The 27,233-nt window shown below is 48.1% G+C and overlaps 2 protein-coding genes across 15 annotated transcripts in view; both read left to right on the top strand.

The window, feature by feature from the left end:
* The window catches only part of ARHGEF9 (Cdc42 guanine nucleotide exchange factor 9), a 174,187-nt gene that overhangs the window by 57,586 nt on the left and 89,368 nt on the right, over window positions 1-27,233 (top strand). For 2 of the 14 annotated variants that reach the window (XM_071757713.1, XM_071757711.1), the window contains exon 1: window positions 11,462-11,540. The exons of 3 other annotated variants lie outside the window; for them this stretch is intronic. In XM_071757713.1, coding sequence (XP_071613814.1) covers window positions 11,511-11,540 — 30 coding nt within the window. In that variant the 5' untranslated portion in view covers window positions 11,462-11,510. Of the gene's footprint in view, window positions 1-11,446; window positions 11,551-22,661; window positions 22,859-25,319; window positions 25,422-25,670; window positions 25,734-27,233 lie in introns of those variants that run through there. 9 more of the 14 variants (XM_071757722.1, XM_071757718.1, XM_071757716.1 and 6 more) reach the window with 7 other exon arrangements.
* LOC139802510 (uncharacterized) lies at window positions 25,057-25,236 on the top strand. The gene has a single exon (XM_071757724.1). The coding sequence runs from the start codon at window positions 25,057-25,059 to the stop codon at window positions 25,234-25,236; it is 180 nt and encodes a 59-aa protein (XP_071613825.1).

Raw genomic sequence — 27,233 nt, 5'->3', positions numbered from 1 at the left:
AGGACACTCCTTATTTTAGACCAGACACACAGGAACTATTAAATATTTTTCAGTTATTGTTTGAACTAGAGAAGTTTTTGCTGTTGTGAGGGTATTTGTTCTGCTATTTCATCATCTGACAGATGTTCAGGCAGCATCCTTTTTTCTTTTCTCCCACCCACCACATTGGTCCATGGGTCTTAAAAATGTGCAGTGTGCAGTTTGAAGTGGGATTTCCAAAGCAATGCAGTGAATGCACATCCAGAGTCTTGTTGAAGGAAAAGTATTTGTTGATTTGTTAGAATGTGCCTTATTAAAGGGAACAGCATCTCTAAAAGAGCCACTTGAGAATACAGCAAGGAGTGGGAGAAGCACTGAGAGCCCAGGGATGATTTGGGATTTGCAAAGCTTGGCCCTTGGTCTGGAAGTGATGCTGTGGGACAGATTTTCAGCCTGAAAGCACTTCTGTAGCATGGAAGCTTGACACTAAATGCTCAATTTTTGCTGAGCTTTTGGAGAGAGAGCCAAGGGAACAGAATCAAAGTCAGATCTTCTTGCTAGTTGCTGTAAAGCAATGGAAGCAGCAGCTTCCAGCTTGGAGTCACCAGCTGCTGCAGAAAAATGTGCTTCAGAAAGGGTAAAGAAAGGGTGATTTGTTCTTGGGAATGATAAGTGGGGGTGACACAGGTGGGAGAGATGGCTCAGGGGAATTGTGCTGAGAAATGGGTTCATTCTAAATGACTTTCTGTCCTTCCCACCTTGCTGGTGAGGAGGGAAAGCTGAGGAGGAATGATGTCTTTTTGGCCACTCCTCTGTGCTGGGGGGTGTTAGTGCCTTGCTCCAGTCACCTAGGTGGTAACTGGGAGCACTTTGAGGGCATCTCCCAGTTCAGGGGCACTGAACGTGGTGACCTCTTGGCAGGGAGGAGCTGGATGATGATGTCCTACCTGGGGCAGGGGTGGTCTCTGAGTCCTGGTTACTGCATGGTGCAGCATTTCATTGCTCATACTTGTCCAGTACCTCTTCTGGAGTCTTGGGGGTTATTAAGCTATCATCTCTACTCTAAATTCACTGGTAACTTTCAAAAGCAGAAACAATTAGCAGGCTCAGTGGGAGAAGAGCTTTCAGGGAGAAGTTAATTTAATGTGCTGAAAGGCTGCCGATGCAACATAATCAATGTAGTGTGCTCTATGAACATACCAGGGGTAGTTTTTCAGCAAGCTTCATGTACACTGATTTTTTCAGAGTTCAATAGTCCTCCTAAACTCGAGAAAGCACTAATCTCCTCGAGGGAACAAATGAAACAAGTGGACAAAAAAAAAAAAAGAAAAAGAAGTAATTTCATTAAGGATAAATGACCCTGTTGTTCCTAGCAAACAGCTCTGGTCACAGAGCATTAGTTTCTTGTGGGAGCTTTTGCAGGGTACCTTGGCTTCCCCAGGCAGGTCAGGCCCTTGGTGATCCTGGGATCACCAAGATCATTCCTTGTCAAGGAGCTCTGTAGATATTTGAAGGTATCACTCAAACCCTGTGTGCCTTATAGGGAAAGCTTGCAGAGGGAGCTGCTTCCCGGTGAGGAACCTGCAGGGTTGCCAAACCTCACTGCACTTTGTTGTTTCTCAGCCAGCCATGCTCAGGGAAAGGTTATAAAATTCAGAATGTTTGCAGGGAACTGCAGCTCCCTGGTGGCAGCTCTGGGGGGCACTGCCTTGTCCCTGGTAGGGCAGTAGAGAGGAAAGGGCTGGGAGTGCTCATCAAATCCAGGCTGCTGGAGAAGAGCTTTGCTTCTGATTTCTCTTGCACTCCCGTGGTGCTCCAAGCCCTGGTCGAGTTACTTGAGACCCCCAAGAGAAGCGGGGCCAGCATGAGAATCCCACAGGATGAGAGCAGAGCAGTGCAAGGCTGCCAGGGAGTTTTGCATCCTCCTCTGGGAACTGTGCTGTCCCCACTGCCCCTCCTGGGTCCCTAAACCAAGAGCCACCGAATGAGCTCAGCAGCAATGTAACATTTCTGGCAAAGCAGGCAAGCAGGTTGCTTGGTTCACCACGCTCAGGAGGAGTTGTCTGGCTGCATTTATAACCTCTGGTGCAGTTTGGTTGAACTGTGGTGCACATTTCATGCATTTCAGGTGCCATTCTAGGTCCTGTCTGGCAGAGAGTTGAAGAAAGCAACACCCAGTGTTTGTTTCAGCACAGTGCCTTTGATTCCAGCTTGTTTTTTCACAGCTGAGATTTTAAGGAGTGTCAGCGATTGTCTTCAGCCACGTGAGTCAGTGTGTCTGTTGTGTTTCCAGAAGCTTTAGATTTGAGGAAAAAACTTGAAAAGATAATCTTGCAGTCTTCCCTGGCTTCTGCAAGTAATCTCGCATATTTCTTTCTCGAGGGACTCTCTGTACATCTTTATTTTGTGAAAATCTCAGGTGAAACACAAAAATCTACCATTCTTATAGATGGAAACTTAGCAAGGTCTGCCTGTGTAACTCATTTCTCATGCCATAAGTGTTGTTTGAGTTGCCAGCTTACAGGAATTACACTCTTGAAGGTGTTAGGACACTCATCCTGCCTGACAGAATCCCTTCTAAGAACCTGTGAAGATCACTTGGTAGATTTTTCCTATGTTGAAGTTTATAAGAATGGAAAGCCCCACATAGACTATATCTGTGCAACTTTAGTGACAAAAATGCCTAAGCACATTATATATAAATAGCAACCTGCCTTCTTTAGGGACTGATACAGACTGCTGCTGAGGTAGCTAGGTAGATAAGAATATAGTAAAGTACTGGTATATTTAGCATTTCAGAAGGCAAAAGATGGTGTTCTTGCTTCACACCACAAGGGCTCCTGAAGTCTAAACCTCTGCGCAATCCCTTGCACTCAGCAGTGATGTTGTGGCACATTTGGGACCTAATTTCAAGCTTCACTGTCAATCAAAGTACCAGCTGGCAAAGGACTGGTTTGGAAGCCCCTGCCAGGCTTGTCACAATTCATCCATCTCCTCGGGGTGATGGGAGGGAAGTGGCTGAGAACAATGGCCAGAGAGACAGGGAAGTTGTGGGGAGCTCTGCTAACTCTTCCCAGGCAGGTTCAAAACAGGTTTTCCTTCTGGAGTTTTTTTTCCTGGTTGTGCAAAACTGTGCAGAGCTTGAGACCTTTCCCCTTCAAACTCACCCTCTTTTCCCAAGGCTGTTGAAAAGACTTGGATGTGCTCCTGGTTGGCATGCAAGCCTGGAAAAACTGCAAAGATTATTTGCAAGCGTTATCTTTGGATCAAAACCATCGACTCACTTGGGTAGCATCCCTCACCTCTTCTCTGCCTTTTCCCCCCAGCCTTTTATAAGAACATTTTTGCTGTTGTTGAGGGTGTTCATCCAGCATTCATTCCCACACACAGAGATGTTGTGCTGATGTAGTGATGCCTGCTACTGCACCTGAGTTGTTTCTTTAAAGCTAAAATAAATGAAATGGAGGAAGTGAGTTGCAGTTAGTGGCAAGGAACTGTCTTGAACTGGTAATGCCATCATGCCTTCCTTCCAAAGATGCTGTTCTTCTAAACAGTGCTGCACTTACTGAAAAGGAAGGTCAGGTACTGTGCTGGTGACCCTTAGAGGATGGGTTGAGTGGCAGGAAGCTGAGTGAAAGCAAATCCCCAGCACAGAGAAACCCTTTAGCCACATCTGGGAAGCTGGAGTCTCGTTGGGAGCTCAGTATTTTGTCATCTATAAAATCCTTGAGCAGTCCTTACACTGAGTACATTCAGGAGCAGTTTGCTGTGCAGCTTTTTGTACTGTGTCACCTCAAGCTGTACACTTGGTTTGTCACACAAGGCCTCTCCTTGTGCAGTCCAACCATCTCCAGGTGACTTTTTCTGTGCCTCCTGCTTTCCTACAAGCACACTGACATTGTAAGGTGTGAGCAGACCTGGCAGACTGACTGCTGTGGGATGCTCTGGTGAGAATAAACCAGGGAGCAGTTCTTGTCTGCTGTTGGCAGGGGTGCATTAACAAGCAGTAGTTTCACAGAGTGTGATGTGGTGGAGAGGGAAGACAAGGACAGGCAAAGCATGGAGGTGACTCTGGTGCAGAAACCTGTAGGCATCTAGTGAAAAAAACACCTTCAATTTTAGATGCCAGCTCATTACATCCTATTCTGCAGCATGCTGGGGAAAAGTGACCATTGCAAAGGTTGTAACACCTTCTCTGGGCTGAGCACCTGCTGGGGTGATCACTGCCTCCCTGGGGGTTGGAGGGACAGCCAGACTGGGACAACTCTTGTTTCCAGGAACTGCAGGGTCATTTTCCATCTTAATTTCCAAGCCTCCAGCCACTAGAGGGAGAGAATGTTACATATTTATGGCTTCATATGTGTGTGGGGATGTACATTCAATAGAGGGATTGCTTTTCTACAGAAAGGCTTTTCAGGCAGGTTAGCTGATTTTAACAGATTAGTTGGTTTTAACCCCTTTATTTATTTTACTACAGTTCTATAACTGCTCCTGAGATTTGACCTCTGTAGACTTTTGTTGAGTTATGACCTAAAATTGTAAATGTTCTGGAAGATGTTAGATAATCCTTGTCCATGTTTTACACCCTTTATTTGCTGTCAGCTCTCTCTGCTGTGAAATGGCTTCCACATGGGGAAACCTTTGGCTCCTCCTGGCCCTGCCTGTCTCCTCCTGTCACTGCACACCTTGCTGCACTGCTGTGGGGTAATGTACAGTGTGGCAGGGCAGAAATGAAAGACATGGGAGAACAAAACCCCCTTCTACTGCTCTCTTCCTGGCAAGCCAGAGACTCTTGGAGCCTGTGGCTTGTTTCCTCTGCAACAGTAAAACCAGCCCAGGAGCAGTCTCATTTCATTTGGAATTAAACCATTGAGTTAGTAATTATTGTAGGCAGATGAGTTTTAACAATTTCAAAGGACACCAGCAAGGAGCTGTTGGTTTAGGGAAGAGAACACAGGCAGTGTCAGAAAGTGGATTTTGTGCACTTCTGGCAATGCAGTCAGATTGCAGCTTTCCTTTGCAGATAGAGCTCAGTGGGGAGGACCCACAAACCAGCTGAGTCAATGACAGTTTGATGAGGGACTTGGAGGGGTCCTGAAAAGTAGCCTGGAATGAGAGCAGCATGGTCAGTGAGCTTGAAGAGCTGCAACCTTCAGTCTGCAATGCTGTTTATCAGGTGAATTGAAATCCCTCTGTGGATGGTGGGTGGGGGAGAGAGAGCCTCTCTGCCTTTCTTTTGTCTCCAGTGGGTGACTCGAGGCAGTTTTCCCTCAGAAGGGAAACCTGAGGATGCTTCAGCAGCCTGAAGTATTAAAGGAGAGCATTTCTCTGGGTCATTTGCCTGACTCTGGAGCCAGTGGTTCCAGTTAATAGGAGGACTTAGCAAAGAGGTTTCCCTACACCAATGGGAGCTGCAGATGATGCTCCAGCACAAGAACTTCTCCTGGTGAGGCTGGGGCTGGTCCCAGTTGCTCCTTTCCCTGCCTGTTTCCCTTGTCCAGCTGTGCCCTGGCTGCTGCAGGTTCTGGCAGGCAGGAGAAAGCAGGGAGGGAAGTGTAGAGGACGGCACCAGAAACCCTGGGACTGGGTTTCAGTCCCCAGCCTGCAAGGGAACATCCCTCCAGGCAAGAGGGAGGAGCATGGGTGTATGGCTTTGCCCAGTCCTTTCTTGTCTCAAAATGCATGACCTGGGGGAACGTCTCTTGTTTCTCTGTAGATTTTTTTGTGAATAGTAATATTAAGTTCTAGTTTTCCTTAAAAAGATCTATATCTTTTTTGGCTGCAGGTCTCCCTCTAAGAACACAAATGAATTTTTATATGAGCACTGTGCTACTTGTAAAGCCCTTTGATTTTCAAATTTCGTTTTATTCCTTTTTTAAATCTCCATAGGATTTTCCCTGAATAAGCAGAACTAGGGCAGTGCTGGGAACAGATGGACATAAAGAGACTTTTAACAGGCTTGGGGATCTGAACGGGGGTGCTGTCCTCATCACCCTAAGAGTTTAATTTGACTGCAGGTTATTAATTTTCTCCTCTAAAGCAGAGGTCCTAGCAACGGAGCGTGTTCCTTGGCAACAGACTGCCATGGTTTAATAAAGACAGGTGTGGGAGTTTTAAAAATGGCACCCTTGGAAAAAGTTGAAAGATATTAGCAAATCAAATGGGCTGAGGCGTGAGTTGTCTTGTCAGTCAGAGGGGGGTGAGGAGGAAAAAGGAATAGTAAACAAGAGGCAAAGGGTGGAGGCAGCTTGGCAAAGGAGCAGTTCTGGAAGGGAGGCAGGTTGGGATGGGAACTGGGAAGGAAAGGGAGGCGGGGAGGGAAGGGGGGAGGTAGGGAGGTGGTTTGCTGCCTTCCTGGGGACCAGGCTGTAAATTGTCCTGCAGGACAATATGGAGAGGGGTGGGAGGAATCTCCCTCTGGCTGGGAGGTGCTGTGAACTGAAGTTCCATAAAAGAGCTGCTTTTTAAAAACAGGGTTTCATGAAAGTTCCAGTTTGTTTTCATCCTTTCAAAAATTGAAACTGTTTTGTTACAAAAGCCAAAACAAAAAGCCCTTTGGGGAGAGTCTGTGGGCAGCCTGGCTGTGGCTGGTCCCATCCTTTGTGACAGGATCCAGCTGTGTGTGAGCCACACCTCTGCCTGGAGCTGGACTGGTGTCTGTCTGCTCTGTGACTGCTAAATATAAATATACCCAATAATTAATACTGGGAAATATGCATAATTAAGCTAGAAATAACTCTAGTTTGTGCCAGCATCCAGTGTAGGTACACACACTGAGCCAGACTGGGGAAGTGGTTTGGGGCAGAGAGGGACAAGTGTGGGCTCCTCTGTCTGTCCCTGTCACTGCTTTGAAGGGTAACCTTGGGCAAGTCAGGGGAAGCCCTTTTGCCCCTGGTTTGCAGCTGGAAGGGGAGATGATGATCTTTTTCCCTTGCAGTGATAAACAGCTGAATCCCGATCGCTTACATCAGAGGAAATGATTCTTACACACTTGCTCAAGTCCTGTAATTTATGACTAAAACTGTCTTTGTGTCAGAGTTAGTTCAGGAGAACGCTGGTATCTGGAGCCTCTGAATATGTCATCTCCTATTAAAGAACAAACTCTCTTGTAATGTACCATAAATAATAACAATACTTTGCAGGAGCCCGAAGCACTGCATTATTGCTGTGCTAATCTGAGAGGCACTGGGCCATTAGGAAAGTATTCCACAGGGTTTGGGTTTTTTTCCTGAAGGAAGGTACGTATTTCATAGCTGTGTAGCGTGGCTGATTGATTTATAAAGCCAGGCTGGATAATTCCTAGTAGAGGTTAGACAAATTCCCCTCCTTTCTCATTAATTAACCTGTAGGATTTGATGCCTTTTCTTTGCAGTTCAATAGAGATAATGGCTGCAAGAACATATTTGTGCTCTCTAATATGGAATGAAGAACATCTGCCTTCTGCAGCCATGAAATAACCATTGTGTGACAGGGCTGGCTGCAGGGCTCAGCCAGGCTCCCACTTGAATGAGGTGGATTCAGGGCTGGAATTTGGATGGGGGGATAATTTTTTTTGCTGGGGGCCATTCTCCAGGGCCTCCAGTGAATGGTGTAGCTGAAGAGGAGGGAGAGAGTGGGTGAAAAGCAAAGGAAGGGAAATCCCCTTGTGAAGACAGCAGCAGGGGAGGGAGAGAAGCATCTTGGAAAGCATCCACATCCAGAGTGGTGTATAGCAGTATTCTTAGAGTGGGATTAAAGAAAAAAGGCCTTGAAAATCTAAAGGAGATTTCAGTGGTGATGTGGTAATATAATATAGTGAAGAGAAGAGATGAGAGGGAGGTGAAATCTTGCAACACTTCTGTACTTCCTTTCCTGCTCTTGCAGGTTGTAAGAAAATGAACTGGGCTCCCAGTGTTGGGTTTGGGATCTGCCTGGAGCTGGGGATCTGTGCCCCAGGGCTGCCTCGTGGTGCTGCAGTGTGCCAGTAAATAACAGAGGCAGAGCAGGGGGGTGTCTGCAGAGATTGGATCAGACAGCAGGTTGCAGTGGGAATGTTGCTTTAAGTCTCACGTGTGTCACTTACATGAGTCCAAATGTATTGGCTGAGGTGCAAGAATGGAGGTTGCTGTTTGCTTTTCCAGCAGTGTGATGTGGTAGCCAATGTCCTGCTGCTCCTACCCCTCTGGAGTCTTGGAGTTGCTCTCCAGGTGCAGGTAGTTGGGAGAAAAAAGTTGCACACAGAAAAGGGGCATTAATCTGATAATTACAGTCCTGATACCAATCACAACTCCTACTACAGAGCAATTTCCAGGTAAACCTTGTCCCTTCCTAGACCAAGTGTCTGTATTATCCCAAAAGTTGGTTGATCCAGTCCAAAAGTGTGGTAAAAGGAATCGTGCAGGCAGTGGGGATCCAGAAGCATCTCTCTGAGGCTGAGATGCCTCAGCTGGTTTTGGGCCTTATTCTGTAGGGAAAGAATCTGTGACAGGTAAAATGTGGCCAGACCACAGCTCTGCTGAGGATGAATGCAACATAGCAACATCAACGAGAAATATGAGAGAACTTAGAGGGGACTTAGTCTGGGACAATCCCCAGACAAACCAAGGACCAGCTCTGCTCACCTGAGCAAAATCCTTCCCCTCATCCACGGGGGGGCAGAGCAGCCCAGACATGGACCCCTCTGCTGCAAGGAAGGTCCTTCCCTTCCTTGGGGGGTGTCTCCAGTGGAGAAGCTCATGGGTGGCTCTTCCTCTTGAATCCTCTGCTCTGGCAGGGCTTGGCTTTGGGCCCCTGCCTGCTGGCTGCCTGCAAAGTGCTGTGCTCAGAGCAGAGCAGCAGAGGTGCAGTTTCCTGGCAGGGAAACACCACCGGGTTTTTCTGAGATCACACGTGCCAGAGAGATTCAGTGCCCCACTGATCTGGGCAAGATTGGATTTGTGTGCAGACTGATCCCGTGTCAGGGCTTTTTGGCTCCTTTCTGGCCCTCGTTGCCTTTTGTCACCTTTGCAGGGAGCAAGAATTAACCTGGCAACCTTTGGTTCACTTCTCAGCTTAGTGTAACCAAGGGATGGGAGGTGAAACAGTGGAAAATGAGCCTTACTGACAGGCCTGATCAACAGCTGACAGAGGGAGGAGGGAAGCCTTAAAAAAATGGTCCTTGTCCTCCTCCAGATCCACTTTACCAATTAGAACAACATGATGGGATCTGCCAGACAACCTCTACCTCCATTTGCACTTCCAAGGTTAAGATCAGTGTCACTGTGACTGAAGTCAGTGGAGTTACTGGGATGATGCAGTGGGTGTTTTAAAGATGATCTTGTGCTTAGGAAAGTCTTTCTTGTATTGTTTGTGTGTGAGAGAGGCAGTAGTGCAGATCTGTTACTTAGGATTTCCTTGAAGAAAAAGCGTTTATCCTTCAACTATAGATGACCTGATCATTGCTTTTTGATCCAATATTCTGAAGGAAACAATGCCCATGCATTCAGAATGTCTTGTTGCTCTGTCAGTTCTTCTGTCCCAGCTCTCCTCAACCCCTACAGCTTTTGAACCAGTTGGTGAAGCTGCAGTGGCTCTGCCTGACCTCCCAAACTGATGAGGAACCTCTGAGTTCTGTGCACCTCTGATGCAGCTGCCACATCCAGGAGATTGGGCTCTGCCTGGTGGGAAGGTAGGGAGCAGACCATTCCAGAATGGTTTTCAGAGATGGGATTTTCAGGCCAGAGTCCTATTTTGGATGTAAATAACTTACCATGGATTTCTGTCACTGAACTTAGCAAACTGAGGCAGAATTCCAGAGTTTGGACGCCTGTAAGCATTTGCCTTCTGACTCTTACTTCTGGCAGCCATCTCTGGGAATAGTGATGGCTGTCAGTGCCTGTATAAAAGGAGATGGAATATGGCTTGATGGAACTAGAGCAGGCTGCGTGGGGCCCAAGCAGTGCAAATATGCTGGGCAGCATCCCTTCACTCTCTCCTGTACTTTTGTTCTGTCCTATTTAAATAAATAAGTGGAGACACCCCGGCTCTGCTCCCTCGTGCATCCTGCTGAATGGTGCAGGACCAGCAGAAAGTGGCAGTCACGAGGAGCTGTGTGCTGTTTCCTCACTCAAAATCTCCAGCTGCACAAAAAAAAAAAAAAAAAAGAAAGTAGGCTTCTCTGGAGGTCAGGAGCAGGAGATTCAAATGCCCTTCTGCCCTTGAAGCAGGAATGCATGGGAAAAAAACCCTACCCATTCAAACACATCCCTAAATCCTCTGTAAATGTTCCAGGAGCCTGTAGCATCTCTCTGGGTTTCGCAGTCTGTCCGGTACCTGGACCCAGTGTGTGGATATCCTGCATATCCCACCTTTTCTCTGTGGTTTGTACCAGCCCTCTCTTGCCTTTTGAAGCGAGTTGTAGGCTTCACCCTCTGCCAAAGGAGCTGTCAGTGGGGTACCTGGGCTGGGTTCAGGTGTGCGTCAGCCCCGCTGCCCGCCTGCCCCTTCCTGCAGGCGCTCGGCTCCAGCGGGATGGCGGAGAGCTGCGGTGGCAGCAGCACAGCAGCCTCTCCAACAGCCTCTTGAACGGTCTTGGCCAACTCCTTTCCATCTCCACGGCCTCTGGGTACAATGGGGAGAAGCATGTCGACATACGTGGCCCAGCTGGAGGAGCCGAGAGGATTCCATCCCGTTTCCAGTTGGCTGTGCACATCCCATATGCTATCGCTGCCTCTTCTCACCAGCGCCAGGCGGGCTGAGCTCATCTACCCCGGCATGGTGGGTGGCCCTATCGATGGTGAACGCTTCAGGAGTGTCTTGTCTTGTCTGTTCTAGCTGCTCAGGGGGCTGTTGTTTCTTTGCTCGGACCAGAAAGTCAGAAAAAAAGCAAGGGGAATGGGTGGGGGTTTAACAACCTTTAGAGGGGAGCAGAGCGCGGGTGCTGAGGGGAGGGTAACCTCGGGCAGGGGCAGTGCTTTTGTGGGGCTGAGTGGTTTTGGTTTGGTGGGAAAGGGACTTACCCTGCATGCAGAGAGCAGAGCCAGAACTTGCTGCCCTTCAAACGTCAGCAAAATCCCCGGCCCCTTGCTGAGCGTGGAGGCGTGTGATGGCTCTGCAGGTTTGGGAGTCCCAGAGCCCCAGGGGCAGGGGTGACCGGAGGGCACGGGTGCCAAGCACCTACGGGGACCCTCCCAAAGTTCTCGTAGGTCCCCCCTCCCTCCCCTCTCCTCCCCTCCTGCAGAGTTTCAAAGCATGGCAAGGGAAAAAAAAAAAAAAAAAAAAAAGAAAAAAAAAAGAAAAAAAAAAAAAAAAAAAAAAAGAGAAGAGATCCCCCTCCCCTCAAGTCTCTCGGTCTGTGACTGAAATAAATAACTACAACCCCAGGTAGTGAGGAGGCTGCTAATAACCTGCTCTTGACAGGCACGGGATTGCCGGGCTGAGGGATGTCTGACTGAAAGCTCCAGGCTAGGGTGGGGGTGGGGGGGCTTCTTTTTTTTTTTCCTGCCAGCTCTCGCCAGGCAGTGGGGATTTTTTTTTTTCCCCTCCCTGATAATAAGGACATCATCAGAAGCAAGATGCAGTGGCTAAGGGATGGAACAGGAATGGTGAGTTCAGGTAGCTATGTCTTTCTCTTTTCCTCTTATTGCAGTACTTGGACGGGGAAATAAACCTCCGTCCTATCTCCTGACTCCTCCTTTACTCCCTGTCCTTGAAACCATTGATCACTCTGTAGCCATTTTATGGACTCTGCATTCCCAAACTGCTGAGCAAAAAGAAGAAATAGAAAGAAAGGAAGGGGAGGGTGTGCATGCGGAGGGCAGGGGGGGATTCGCTAAGGTGAACGGGTGGGTTTTGGGGGAAAGCAAAGGATTTTCCAGGCGCTCGGCTGGCTTTGGGGGGAGGGGGGCAGGAGCTGGGGGGAGCGGGGCTGGCGGCAGCGGTACCGCCAGCGGGACCTGTCAGGTCCGCCCTGCCCTGGGTGATGAGTTGCGGTGCGGGGGGAGCTTGAATTTGCTGCTGAGCCCGAGCCTCCCTGCCTTGGCTTGCATCAGACTGTGAAACACTCCTCTGAAGTGCAGAGGCTTCAGAAAAGCGGCTTGAATAATGACAGCTCTGCTTAATAGTAATAATAATACTTAAAAAAAAAAAAAATACCGCTAAATTGCAGATGTGCTCACTGTGCCTGGAGTGCAGGTCTGAGGGGCTGTGTCTGCCAGGAGGGAGAGAGGGGAAGTTCCCCCAGCTCAGCAAGGGTCTCTGGTTCTCGTTCAGAAACTTCCCCGTGTAGAGATGTGGTTGTTATTGAGATCCTCCTCCTCCTCCCCCCCCCTCCCTCCCTCGGCTTTTCCCTCCTCGTACATCTTTGCTTCGCACCGGCATTTCCCTCTGCGCTGGGCTGGGTTTTGCAGGGGGTTTTGTTTTGCCCTTCCCTCGGCATTTTTTTCCCATGCTGCGGGGGAGTCTCGGGGCATCCCTCGGGGCTGGTCCCCTGGCAGGGACCCTCTCCGGGTGGCTGGCGTCACCTGGCTCAGCCCCTGCCTCTCGGCTCCGCCGGGAGCACCCGGGAGATGCTGCTGGCAGCGGGGAGGATTTTGGAGCCAGCGCAGGAATCGCTGCCCGTCCTCTCCCGATGCTCAGCAGCCAGCTCGGTGCCGGCCGGAGCAGCTCTCTCCTCGCATCCTCCTCCTCCATCCCTTCCCAGATACTTCTACAAAGAGGAGCTGGATGGCTGATGGTTCTGCGAGTCTGGAGCCGGTGCTGGGAGCGGGGCACGGGGGTGCAGGCAGCAGCCTGCGGCAGATAGCAAATTTGTTTTGGGATCCTGTCTGAGGCTTGTCTGCCGCCCAGCAACACTTCGGCGGTTTTGTTGCCTCCTCCCACCCTCTGAGCATCCAGGTTTTCTCTTCCTCCCCGCACCACACCAGCCCAGCACTTTGCCCCTCTCCGCCGGTGTCTAAGCAACACAAATCGTCTTTCACCCGTTTGTCCGTTTCCGTTGTCAGAGATTACTACGCGGAAAGAAAAGTGGTGATGGGAAGCTGGATGTGGCTCTTTCATCCTTGTTCCTTTCCTCCCGGGTGACTGCTGAGCTCTGCTGGGGAGGGGATGTGGTGCAGGGCAAGCGGCTTTTCTAACTGCCATAGCACAAGACTTGACATTTTCTCGCCCTCTTATCTTTCCAGCTATCTCTCTTGCTGCTGGCAATGAGGGAGACTTTGTTACTGTGTTCTGATTAGGCCAATCTTTGCCTTCTTTTAGAGAGAAATTAATAGGCGTTGCCGAATAGCCAATAATTTAGAATATTTTTTTGTGTGTGTGTTTGAAAGTGTAACTCCAGTGCCTGATTTTGAAGCGGGTTCTACCCAGAAAATTCCCAATATTGCTCCTTCTAAAAAGGGAAAAATAAAACAGAGGGCTGGGACTTGTGTATTTCATCCAGCAGTTCACCAGCCTCAGCAGCATTTAGAGATACTCCATACACCTCTAGATCATCTGAAAGGAAGGTAGAAAAATGATTACAATACAACAAAGCAAAACTGAACCAAGTAAGTTAAATCCAGCAGAGCTTGGCAGTCGCTTGGGAGCAAGGAGCCTGGTTCCCTGGGGACCCCTGTGCTCCAGGGTGTTTGGTGGGTGAACAGTGCTGGGCTGCCAAGGTTCTGGTGATGCTCTGTACAAATTCAGCTCTGTTTTTTCAAGACAAGGTGTATGGGCCCAGATGTGCTGGCCAAATACCAGTGCAGAGAGTGGTGTTCCACCCTGTGCAGATTTTGCCTGCTGTGCTGTCGGGTGACTTTAATTTTTAGCACTTCAGAGGTTGGATTGTGTTGGTGTTCCCTGCTAAAGAGATGAGTTGTTCCACACCAGAAGTAGCTGTGTTTTGGCAAGTTGGTGTGAGCGTTGTCATCTCAGGCAACTGGCTCAGATGTGCTACAGACAAATAAAACAGCTCAGTTTCCTTTGAAGTGAGGGTTGGCTGATGCATTCCCAGGCATTAAGCTGCTGCCATTCAGTGAAGAGCCTCAGCCTTTCATCTGCTGCAACACTGGGCCAGTTTTCATGAGCACTGACCTCCATCAGGCCATTTCAGCTGTCTTTTTTATCTTTACTCCAACACTATTTTCTGTGTACCTACTAAAGAGCAGCAATAGAAATTTATTTTGAATAACATCCCGTGACTTTGTTCTGCTCAGGCACATTGGTCTAAACCTGGGTTTTAGACTGATTGCTCACAAGTCCTGCACTTGTCATTTACTGAAAGTTGTGTTTTCTGTGCTTGGCACTGCCTTGGGTTCAAGATTCAGCCCCACTCCCTGTCAGGGTCAGTCAGCACTAAGGGGCACATCACTCCTATTTCACAGGTGATAGAACCTTTTGTTCTCAAGGCAGGTAGCTCTTTATTTCTAAGTCAGCCCCTTAAACCTTAAAATATTAAGATGTTTGGGCTGCTTTTTCTTTTCTTTTTTTCTCCTTTGCATGTGCTGCTTTCTGTTTTTTAAACAATTAATCTTTTGCCAATTATGCTAGCATCCCATGAGGGTATTTTACATGCTTCATTGGTACTAAGTTGCTAAACTCTGCTAGTAGTCTGTTTCTAACCCAGAAAGAGGGAACTAATTGTCACTGGTAGTGATGGGATAAACCCACCCATCTGATGGGCACTCTGAGGCTGGTGGTGATGGGGTTGGGCATTTTTCACAGAAATTATTGACCCAGCATGATAATCAAATGAGCTGCTTTAAATCATGCCATAGTACAGCCTTTCTGGAACAGTTGTTTTGGGTTTTTTTGTCTGACAAGGGCAGATTTTTTCTTTGAATGGATCAGAGGAAAGACAAACATGCATTGTCATCTCTATTTCCTCTCCTGGGATCTAATTCTGGGCTTCACCTTGTGCCTGTGGAGTCCGAGTGGGTGCAGCCGTCCACTCCAGTAGATACAAAGTCCTGGTGTGTAGCTGTATGCCTTTTTTTTTTTTTTTTTTTTACAGACATTTATAGCCATCTTTTACATGGCATGCTGCTCAAATATTTCAAATTTGTTGATGTTTTAGATTGCTGTCACAAACAAAAAGCATTGTAAATCATCACAACTTCAAATATATCGAAAAGGAGTTCAGCAAATACTGCAAGTGGTGGAGAAAACTTTATTATGTTTTTCCTTACTGATTCTTCTCCACTTTTCAGTCTGCAAACCACAGGGTATTTAAAGCACAAAGATTTTTTGTGCCCCATGCTCTTAAAAAACTCAATGTGAATTCAGGCAAACAGAAGAGGAAAAAGATTTTCATTTTTGAAAGTTTAGATAAATATATGCAGTTGGTGGTGAGAAGCCAGGCCAGGATGGGATGGAAAAAAAGGATCTTGTAGTATCCATGCCTTGGGGAAAATGGGACTTGAGAGGCCCAGAGTGCTCTGAGCTCCCTTGGAGATCAAAGGGAGCAGTGGCTGGGTGCTGGTTGGTTGCAGGAGCTCTGTGTGCACTGCAGGGTTCTGTACCTGCTGCCATGCTGTGGAGCTCCTACCAAATGCATTCAGTTGTGGGATTTTTCTCATCCACGTAGTTTCTGTTCTGGTTTCCATTTCGCTCCCACTTTGGGGCTTCTTTGATCTTCCAATCACAGCCTCCTCCTAGAGCTGCTGTTAGAGTACACAATGGATGAGTTGGTATTATGGAAAATGAAATTATTTGGATAAATACCTGATCCACACTGACGATTGCCCCTGTGTCAATCCCAGGAGTTGGTGGGAAGTCCCGTGGCTCCAGTCCCATGGGCAAACCAGGGCTCTGTGTCCCAGTTCCTACGGGCTGGCTGATGGCCATGCCAGGAACTTTTCCATCTCCAGATCCGTGGTGATGCTGATGTCTGGGAAACCCTCTGAGACCACGGCTTGGAGGGTGCCAGAGGAAGGTGAAAGGCTGTGTGCTTGCTGGGGAACCAGAGGCATGGTGTGGTCACAAGTCCATCTGTCCCTCCTGTCCCAGGGCTTCAGGGTTTCAGCCCAGCAAGCTTTGTGGACTGCCATGGTTTTTTGAACTGTGGAGAACCTGATTTCCTTGTATCCAGTGAAAAGGGTTTTTTCTTTTTTTCAACAGTTGTTGAAAAATCTCTGAAATGCTTCGAGCTAACATCTTAATGTATTTATGACATTAGCTGCTTCTGCTCCAGAACAGTTGCTCTCAATCTCTTTGAGCCTGGCTGTTATTTTGAACATGACTAATTCCCTGAGTGACTAAGCTCTTAGATAATAGGAAAAATTCATCAAGTTTTCTCGGTCTCCAATAGTTTCTATTGTTATGAAAAGACATCTTACGAAAAAAAAAAAAAAAAAGTTGTCTATTATGTAATGTGGGCAGGGGAAGGCAAGGAGAGGTTTGTGTGAGAGTGGCAGCAGTGTCACATCTGGGAGCCAGTTTCAGGCTGCCAGATCTCTGACTGGGCCTCGTAGGAAGGTGTGGGTGAGAAGTAAAGCTCAGTTACTGGTCCTGGGCTCTGCTGAACCCCCACTGAGCCCAGAGAAGTCCATTCCTGTGTGCAGCAGTGGTCTGTTCAGAGGGGATCCCAGCTTCTGCCTGCCCACCTCTCCCTGTTACAGAACCCCTTGGGCTTAACCCGAGGTGATATTGGGCACGCAGGAGATTACCCCCTGCCCTCTCTGCTCTAGGTGTTTCCAGACAGAGGTGCTCTGCAATCTGCAGGTCACATTTTGGAGAGCACAGGGAACCTTAGCTCTGTGCCACTGAATTTCTACCTTGCTGCTGAGGGTTGCAGAACTGCAATTTGTGCTTTGTGAAGAACAACCCCAGGTTATTTCCCTGCCCGTTGTGTTCAGCCTGTGTCCTCCTCCAGCAGGCAGGCTTATCCCTGTGATCCCACACAGCCAGTGTCCCTTTGGCTCGCCCTGGTGGCACATTGTCACTGCCAGGCAGTGGGAGGGCAGTGCTGGGCCTTCCTGGAAGGCTCTTGTGGAGCATCAGAAGGGACCACAGCCTGTGCTGGCTCTGGCACCAAGCAGTCCCAGGGAGCCAGGGTGGAACGGGAGGTGAAAGCTGCTGACATTTGTTTGGAGAAAGGGGGGAAAAAAGAAAGAAAGAAAAAAAGCTAGGAAATTATTTTTCCTTTTTAGTGCTGATAAAAACGAGTGGTTTGTGTTCTGTTCACACATTGACTGATACCCAGCTGGAAGTTCTCCTTCATGAGGTTGTCTCATGGTGTTTTCTCCATTAAAGGAGTGCCAGATTCACTAGGCTGTTCTCTTGCCTGTTTTGGGAGGCAGAGAAAGGGGAGAAAATGCTTTGTTTGAGCTGCATCTAATTCTCTAGGTTAATTTGTGTGAAGAACATGACACCCATGGCTCAGCTTCTTAATAAGATGCTTTTTTCTTTACTCAATATCTTGACAAGGAGAAATCCAGGGAAGCCAAGGCCAACAGTGTCTCAGAAGGGGTATGAGGAGGGCTGTGAGGAGCTGCAGGAGATTTTTTTCCATCTTCATCCTTCTTGCCTGGAGCAGGGCTGTGGGTTCTGATCCCATCCACCACAGCCTTGTGTCAGGACTCTCAGTAAGTCGTGGGGCTGTGTCTGGGCTCAGCTTTCCTAATACCCACGTGGTGGCTAATTTCATATTTCCCTGAGAGTAAGCTCAGGCTGACAGAGTTGAATAACAAGTCCTGAGGAGAGAACTGCATCAGGACTTCCAAATTCCAAACCCTTTGTGTTCCACAGGGTCTGCCCAGGAGCAGAATCAGGTGGAGAGGAGTGAAGCCTGGTGCTCATTCAACCCATGCTTTCTGCCTGGCTGCTCAGTGCAGGCACAAAGCAGAACCAGAAACTTTTTTCTTTTCCACTTTTCCCCCCGTGGAGTTTGTGGCTCTGCTGTGTGGTGTGTGCATCAGGGATCAGGCTGCTTGTCATTCTGCCCAGCATCTCTCTTGCACTGCTAATTGCTGGACCTCTGCAGGCTGAGGCAGATGAAAAACACTGGATCAGATTTGCCTTTTAGCTGCACAGGGTATGTGAGGCACTGGATTTCAAAGGACCTGTGTCCTGGCAAACCTGAAACACACCCTTGGATTTTCACACCCAAGAGCTTTCCCTCCTCTGCTTCTGTGCAGCTGTATTTCTCTGGGACCACACTGGGGACACTGAGCCTGGATTTAGTAGTGGGTGATCTTTTTTTTTTTTCTTTTTCCTTCACTTACCACATTGTCCAGGCATGTGTAGATGTGAAAATCTCTGCAATTTAATGGCAGAATTGAGAGCAAAAGCACTGGAGCTCCTGTCAGAGTGCCTGCAGGGAGCAGGGGAAGGAAGGCACTTGTCTTGGATTTTTCTGCAGTTTGGGCTTTGCTGTTTTTACCTTGTTTGCAGGCTCAGCTGCAAGCCCAGAAGCCTGAAAAGTAAAGTGAAGATGTAAATGTCTATATATTTTCTAGGCCTTTTACAAGAGCTTATGTAAGGTTAAGATGAGCAACTGGACTTGATAGGTGATCTTTTAAACACAATTTCCTTGGGCTGTGAAGTCTTTTCCTGTGACCAGGGTGCCTGGTGCTATCACATCTGTTTTCTGATGGTCTTGAGGTTTTTTTTCCTTTACCTTTTCAAAATCAGGGAGTCTGAAGATGCTTCTAGAGTGCAGGTTGGGGTGTGGAGCAGATGCAAGCAGAAGAGAAGGCACTTGCAACATGATTGCCAGGGGCATGAGGTTTTAGTCTGTCTTTTAATGCTTTTCATTCAAATAAACTTAAAAATAGAAGTTTTGTTGTTCTCCCTGCGATCCGAACAAACACAATGGTAACAACCCCCAGCCTGGCTCACACTCTGTGCCATTGCAGCATGATTTGTGCAGTGTTACAAAAGCTCCAAAAACTGCTGAGATGAGGCCAGGGCTCCCTGGTGTCCCCACTGCCAGGGTGGAGCCCTGCAGTTGTGTGTGGGTGGCAGGGGTGGTGGCAGGGACACATGAAGCCAGGATGCAGATGACACTTGGTCAGGGTGCTCTGGATACACATCTGGGTACCTGGTAGGATGACAGTGGCAAGGCTTTGACTTTATTTCTCCCCTCACAGCATGATGCAAGTGCTTAAATTCTTTGACAGTGGGCAGAGCACCATCTGCTGAGGTGCTGGCTCTGTTTGTAGAAGGAACCAGGATTAAATGAGGTCTCCAGGTGAGGTCTAAGGCCACCCTTGGTTGGTGTCTGACACAACAGTACTGCCCTTCACTCAAGGGGTTAAACCTGGTCACCTGGAACATGGTTAGTTTTCAAGAGGGTGGTTAACCAAGGCTGGTGTGGCCTCACAACCTCCCTAGCTTACCTTTGATTGTTGTCTGGCTGTTAGTATTAATGAAAGGGTTATAAATAAATCAGTCTCTACACTGGGGACATAACTCTGTTGTGTTGCACTTCTTGTTTTCTAAGATAAAATTAGAGCTGGTGAAGAATGGGAAGGAGTTCACCCCACTACATCTTGCCTGAGCTCTCTGTGTCTTTGTATGTAATACATCTACCAAGAGTCAAGCTGTGGAGGTCAATGTGATGCTTCCCATCTTTTGGTGAAATTCTTGTTTTTCTTTTTCACAGAATACTTTGAGCAGTGACCCAGAGATGCTCAGGTCCCTCCTGGTAGCCTCTGAGCTCTGTATAATGCTCTTGGCCAGTTGGCCATACAGGTCGAGCAGCACAGCAAACTCAACCTCCAGCAGTGCCCTCTGTTCTCTAAACACTGCAAAAGTGAGCTTAAAAACTTAATCTTTGGGTTTTTTTCTTTTTCCAGCACTTTTAGCCTTGCTAAAAGAGCAGCTTGCTTCAAGGGTCTTGCTCTGCTCGCTTCCTCCTCCACCTTCTCTCCCACTTCACTGCTTTGCAAGCTCTCCACTCAGCCTTTTTTTTTTTTTTTTTTTTCTGCAGTTCTTCTTCTGAAGACTATTTACACCTCCCCAGCTTTTAAGATCATCATCATTAGCTTATCCTTGCCCACCTCTCCTTCTTTCCCCTTTGACTTTCTGTAACTGTATTTTGTATGAGCTCTGTAGATGAATTCCTTGCTCTCCTCGCTGTGCTGTGAATTGGCTGAAACGTGGTGTGCAGTTAATGTGGAAGATGCTGGAGGAAGCTGTGCTTGTTCCAGCCACCCCACTGCTTTGTTTTCTTGTTTGTCTCTCTGGCAGAGGACACTTGAGCTGCCGTGGGAGGGAGGGCTGGGGCAGAGGTGAGAGAAAAGCTTCTAAGGAAGATGCATAGAGCAAGGCAAAAAGAAGGACAAAAGGAAGAAGTAGAGGAAGTTACTGGAAGAAAGTCCAGCCATGGAAAGTTTGCATGGGAAGGATGGAGTGGGCAGGCAAGGAACTGGGAGGCTATCTTGGCTGGGAAAATAATTGGTAGCTGCCAGCACCAGCTCTCTGAGCCCAAGTCTTCACAGATATTTCTCCACTTTGCGTGTTCTTAGTTTGGATAAGGATTTTTATGCCTTTGGGGATTTCCAAAGTTTCCTGTGAAGCCAGTCTGTAAACATACAAGATTATGGAGATTCCTGAAGAAAATATTGCCCTTTGCAGCCCCTCTGCAGCTCACTGGGTGAAGGGTGGGAGCAGAAGGCTCTGTGCCAGACATGCTGTGCAGAGACAGGAGAGGCAACTCTCAGTTGAAGAAAATCCTCCTTTCTGGAAATTTAGCAAATCATAATCCCACTGGCCTTTAATCTCTGAACGCCTCATCTTAATTCCTGGATGGATTTAGGAAAAAAACAAAAAACCAACCAGCCAAATACAAAACCCCAAACCAATTATTTTGATGGTCTTCTCATAATCCCTGATGGAGACCATGAGTCAACCCCCACATGGGGGCTGATTCTGCAGCAGTCCCTGAGTGCCCAGGAGAGGGCACTGGGAAGGGCAGAGCAGTTGCTGTTTGTTCCTCTCTGGGGGCAGTGTTAAAGTGTTAATTCAAATGAAAAGTAAACTTCTCTGATGGATTTGTGCTCCAAGAGGGAACACCAAAGAACCAAAGCAGTTCAGAACTGATGGTCACCAACAGCTGTTTTCCTCTGGGCTGTGGGTTTCATCCAGGCCAACACAACCATAGCTTTATTCCTGCTCAGAATCACAAACCACCATGGGATTTGCTTGAAACTTTGCAAATTCACCAAAATATTTAGCTCTTTTAGCTGATGGATGAGTTGGGGTCCTTGTGCCAAAGCCCCGAGCTCAGCCACTGCTTGCTGCCTATGGTGGTGTTAACAGAGATCCATGGGGAGGTGATGAGTTTGAGTGCTTCGTTCCTGCAGTAAGTGGGAGATGGAGTTGGGGAAGCACAGACACCTCTGCACATCCAAGGGATTGCTGCAGTGGAGGTTGTTCATCTGCACAGGGAATCTGCACACACAACAGGGAACTGGGGCTGAAATCCTGTGCTGCCACCCGGCCCTGGACCGTCCAGCCAGCTCACAGCATTCCTGTCCCTGGGAGTGCAATGCAGGACTTGAAAGCATTCAGATTGTAAATCCTCCCTCCTGAGTGAGAGCTGTATTTGTTGAGCTGGAAGTAGTGGGCTGTGCTAATTCCTACAGAGATCCATTGGAGGGAGTCACAGTCACATGGCTGAGCCCGCTGCGTTAGGCACAGGAGGAATGAAAGACTTGGCAGCATCTGCTTCAGGGGCTTACCTCAAAATTACCCTATTGTCATGAATGGTATTGTAGGGGCCCTTCTGATTCGCCTGTTATTGGGAGCCCAGAATACACAGGCTCTCTCTGGCTAGGTGTGTACGGGTGGGATGAGTTAGTGGAAGCCCTGGCTCCTTCCTTCCTTGATTTTCTGCAATTCCAAACTGCTTCCTCATACAGCAGAAGCCATCGCTGGTCTGGCATTACAGATTGTGCCCCAGGAAGCTGCTGTAGTGTTAGGGCATGTGCTGTGCTGTAAGGGGTATTTTATATAACTATTACACATCTTGGCTTCTTTTAGCTTTAAACAGGTCAGGCTAAACTTTACAGGAAAGCATTATGTGAAGTTAAACTTGGGATGGTTTTATATAAACCCCTGACGTGTGGGTGTTTTTTTTTCAGCGAGGCTTCTAATAGAAAGTATCACCCGTTTTCATGGTGAAATTAACATTTAGTGCATGCAGAAGGCACGGGGAATTATATAAAGCTGCAAGTACTATTGGGAATACCCTGAATATAATTCAAACAGAAGCTTCTCTTCAGTCAATCTGCTTGTGCTGATCCCTCTTGGTAGCTGCTACACACATCACTTCCACTGGAACCCAATGTTTGTATCTGTGTGTGCCGAGGCCCCCCGTGCTTTCCTGCCTGATCTTTTGGGGTGTTTGCTGTGGAGCAGGACCCGGGGAGGAAGGGTGGTGTGGCCTGAGCCCCTCGGGGTGCAGCAGCCCCCCTGGCCTCTGGCAGCCCCTGCTCTGGGTGGGCTCTGGGCAGCTGTCACCCCACGCTCTGCAGCTGCTGGTGACGCAGGAGCGGTGGGTGGGGAGCAGGGCAGTGGGGACCTCCTGCCTGCAGCTGGCAGGGGGCTGGCTCCATCTCCTCTATTTATAATCTCTGCCCTCCCCTGCTCTCTGACTGGCTCAGCTCTTGCAGAACGGCTGCCTGGGCCCTGCCAGGCACATCGCTCGTCACAAAATCTGCCTTTTTCGGCTACGGAAGTAGCGATTGAGCATGTGTGAGAGCTACTGCACCTTTTTTTTTTTTCATTTTTTCTGGATATTTCCTAGGCCTCTGCTGCTTCTACCTCCCCAGTTATTGCTCCCTTTGTCTATATGCAAAGACACAGAGGAGTTTGCCTTGAAACCCCAGCGGTCGCTTCTCGTTCTTGGTGTTGAGAGGAGACAAACGGCGCAGGACAAGGCGAGGGATGGGCTGTGGCTGCCGAGGTGTCTGCAGGCCCCAGAGGCTGCTGTGGACAGGTAGAACATCTCTGCTGGGCTTCCTGTAAACCTGAGGCTGGGGTCTGGACCTCTGTGCTCACTACAGTTTACCTGCCTCTCAGTTTGGGCCCGTTGTGAGTTTTGGAGAGGTCACGGTTATTACTGAGACTGAACCTGGAGTTTCGTGGGTGTTTGTGGGAGTTCAGGCTTGTATTTTGGAAAATTGCCTCTGTTGTTTTGGGAAAGGACGATAACAACAGTAAATATTCCCCATCTATTAGATATTTGCTGTTCTGATTAGTGTAAAATTGCACCAGACGGGCAGACTATCCTAAAAATGACAGCTGGATGGGAAATGCAGGCAGATCCATCACTTGGGCACAGCTTGGCATGTGTGCTAATGGGGCAGCCAGGCTGCCTGCCTGGGGCAGCTTTAAAGAAGCTTCTTATAAACATAGAGGTGAAAAATCACTTTTCACTGTCCTGAATCAGAAAACCTCTGCTGGAGCAGAGCGAGGGGTCCCAGTCACTGGAGACAGTCTCTGGCTTTTAGTTACCACTTAAAAGAAATAAGAGAAGAAAACACTTAATTAACCCAAACCATTCCTGTTTCTAACTCTGCTCAGCACAACCCACCCTCTGCATCTGCAAACACATTGTGGCTCACAGTGGAGGAGCCCCCCAGCAACTCAAACAGCAAAGGAAGGAAAATAAAATCAGCCTTGCAGTCAACATCTGGGTTTAGTGTTGGTTTGAATGGTAGGAGCATAATTCCTTCTCCAAATGTTGATGACAAAAAATACCTGCCCTGAAAGGATGGGGAGAAATTCTGCCTCTTGCTGGCACGAGCCCACTCATTAAAGAACAAAATCAGAGGTGGTTTGGTGAGCGTTGGCCTCGGGTGTGTGTGTGGGAATGTCCTGGGTGTGTTCTGAGGAGCAGGAAGGTGCTGCTGATCAGCCCCCGCGGGCACATTTTAGTGCCTAATGCATATGCATTGGCAATGTTTCTGTATTTGTCTGTAAAATCACTTGCTTTTTCCAGCTGAATACATCTTTTTTCTGTACATGCTGCCTCTCCAACTGCTGATTCTGGGATCTGAGGATGAGGTTTGGGATAGCAACTGGCCCCTGGCCCATAAACCCTGAGCGTGTATGTGAACTTTATGTAGGAGTGAGCTTTTCTGGGTGCTGCAGAAGGAGTGAAGATCTCCCATCCTGCCCTCTCCCCACCTCCCTTTTAGACACATTGATCTGCAGAATCAGAATTCAGTTTAACTCTTAGAGGCTACCCTGTATCTTTATGATGGGATGATGTGCCCAGGATTGGACAGAGATGATTTTCCCCTACCAAATTCCCTCCTCACCGCCTCCCAATGAGTTCCCAAGCTCCCGAGGGTTGCCTGGCTGTTCCTGAGCTGCTTTTCTTCCTCCTGCTGCCCTGCCTGGTGTGAGCAGGCTCCTACCAGCCCTGCCTCTTCTCGCTGGCGTTTGAATCTCTTCCATCCCCAGCTCAGCGCAGCCGGGGCAGCGCTGTGGGGAACGGGAGCTGCAGAGCGCCCGGAGACGCCTTCCTGGAGCTCAGCCTCACCATCCCAGCACCACCAGCACCATCCCAGCACCACCAGCACCATCCCAGCACCATCCCAGCACCACCACCACCGCCGCCGCACCGCCTTCCCGGCCCCTCGCACTGCTCGCTTTTACGAACTGGGGGAAAAAAAAAAAAAACCCAAAGCAAAGCAAAGGATGCCTGCACGCTGGTGACCGTCAGGGAGGGCGGAAGATTCGCGTCTTTGTGGAGCCGCCGCTTCCTTTTGCGTTTGAGTGACAGCCAGGATCCCTTCCTGCCTGGGCACTGATTTGTATGCGCAAGGGTCCGCCCGCCTCGCACCGAGAGATGCAGCCGCAGCAGCTTGCGGAGCTGTCACACTCACCCAGGCTTCTTATCTGCACTGGCTTGACGAATTAAAAAGCAAGCCAGCTCAGCGAGAGAGACCGGGAGAGAGAGGGGGGAAGAGAGAGAGAAGCTTGCAGACAGCGCTCGCTTTCTTTTCCTAAAGGAAGGATTCTGCCTCTTAAGTGCTCGCTGGTTGTGGTGATGCTTCACGTAGTGGGCTCCAGAATGAGCTAGAGACAGCAGATAGGGGGAGAAACTAAAAGCAGAGCACAAAGCATTACGAACAAAACCAAAAAAACCAGGAACAGTTTTCTCCTCTATTCTAGCATGGTGGATGTATGGACAGTCTTACAGAGCAGAGGTTGACTTCTCCAAATCTGCCAGCCCCACATCTTGAACACTACAGTGTTCTGCATTGCACCATGACCTTGGATGTTCAAACGGTGGTCGTTTTTGCAGTGATCGTGGTGCTATTGCTTGTGAATGTCATACTCATGTTCTTCCTGGGCACTCGTTAAATGGATTTTTTCTCCTGAGCTGTTGGGGGCTACTACTACCACTAGCAATTCAACAAGAGAGCAAGAGCGAGAGAGAGAGAGAGAGAAAGGCGAGAGAGAGAGAGAAAGAGAGAGAGAGAGATTTCTTACTGAGGGGGGAACGCGTTGAGCTTCAACATGGCCTCGCTGTGATATGTATGACGTTGGTATATTATCTCTCCCTAAATCTTTTGTCATGTCTTGTCTTTTAAGTATGCCTGTAAGTGTAGCTGCTTTTGCCTGGGTTTTAAATGTGATAAATAATAGTAATCCATTCCTCTGCCGTTCTGTGCTAGCGAGATAGAGCTGTACAGGTTCAGTTAGAAGCCGAGTGAAAATCTCTTTCTGTGGTAAGCACTGGCTGTGTTGTTTTGCTTCCTTTAAAATAGAGACTCAAGTTAATAAGAAGTCATTTTGTCTGGGATTTCTAGCGAGCAGTTACTGTGCGATGTCTGTGAGAGTAACCATGTAGCTGCCAGGTGAGAGGTGGTGGTGTGTGTGATGGAATCGAGCTCTGGAGGTTTTGAAGGGTGGGGGGGGGGGGGATGAGAAATCCTATTAAAGGATTAAATCTTTGCTTTGTTATTTTAACGTGGAGGCACAGAAAAAGGGAGATGAATTCTACTTACTTTATTTCTCTGTGTTACCTTGATGATCTGACTCGATTTCTTAATATTCAGCCCCAAAGCTTCCAAATTCTACCTCCACGCTGATGTAGCCTACCTTCTTTCCTTAAAGATGTGAAAGGGACCAAAACATAACCTGCTGGGCTTTTGGTTTTTCTGTTTGTATGTGGTTTATATCTCTGCAAATTGGGAAGGAGGGATCAGAGAGAAAAAGGGGAATGCATGCTTTGTTTTTCTTTGCTAAAGCAACAGATACAAAGGGATTGGGGTTTGCTTTGATTTCTCTAAAAATTTAAAATTGGCTTTCTTTTCTTTCATGTGTTTGTGTATGTATAGACATATACATACTTTTTTGGTAATGTATGTAAGAAAAAAATCTTTGCCCACCTGAAGGATAACAGGATTTTGAGGTGGGTCGTTTTGCGTGACTTTATTTGCATTGATTTTCTTGAAAATGAAGTGCTAAGTTGTAGATTACAGGCTTGCTGAAAAGATGTCCAGGAGTTAGAGTTGTTTCTGTTGAAAGATGTCTAGACCAAAATTGCAATGTTTACAGCTTGGAAGCAGAGCTGGCAGGGGGGGGGGTTCCAGCCTCAGTGCTTGAAGTTTAGAGTGAATACGAAGGGAATGTCTGAAAAGAGTATTGGCTTTTCCTCTTGAAAATAAGATCTCTGTACTGTGTTCCTGCTAGAAATCTTGCTGATTTTTTATGTATTATTTGTCCCCCCCCCCCCCCCCCCCCGGGAAAAATCAGAATTGCTCAAAACAAACAAACAACCAAAATCAGTTTGGAAATGTTTACATCTCTTGCTGATGCTCACTGGAATTGTATTGCCTCGGTGATTTAACTTGTTCGTGCTAATTCCTGCTTTCTGTGATTTATCAGATGTCATCTGCTAATCAGGCAAAAAAAGTGATTCATAAAGCCAGAGCTGGGGCTTAGAGATGGAGACGTGCAGTTATTTCCATGTGAGAGTCTGCCTGCTGCAAGTTAGATGCAGAGCTGGGCATTTGACTGAGCTGATTCCTTTTCAGCTGGTGGCATGATTGGAAATGAAATCAAAGACTCTGAATCTGGCACTTTCAGAGTGACTTTAGCTGAATTAAAAGCGAAATTTTTTTTTTTTCCTGTGCCCAGGGGTGGTATCTGTTGGCCCCCAAAGCTGACAGGAGTGTTTAGTGGCAGGAACCCCTTTTAATGGGCAGAGAAGCCAAGAGGCAGTGGTACAAGCCTGGTGAAGGTGCCTGCTGGCTCTGTACCCCCCTCATCACCTGTAGCTCTCTCTGCAAGAGGTATCAGCTCCCCGTCGCCAGAGACTGAGTGAGTCCTCTTTAAAGAAATCAACATAATAA

This window comes from Heliangelus exortis, chromosome 14, assembly GCF_036169615.1.
Source record: "Heliangelus exortis chromosome 14, bHelExo1.hap1, whole genome shotgun sequence".
In the NCBI taxonomy this organism is placed as follows: Eukaryota; Metazoa; Chordata; class Aves; order Apodiformes; family Trochilidae; genus Heliangelus; species Heliangelus exortis.
The sequence above is the reverse complement of the archived record's forward strand: the minus strand, read 5'-3'. Positions and strand labels throughout refer to the sequence as shown.

What these genes read in the sequence shown, in the direction of transcription:
- LOC139802510 (XM_071757724.1), top strand. Translation starts at nt 25,057, where the DNA reads ATGGACAGTCTTACAGAGCAGAGGTTGACTTCTCCAAATCTGCCAGCC.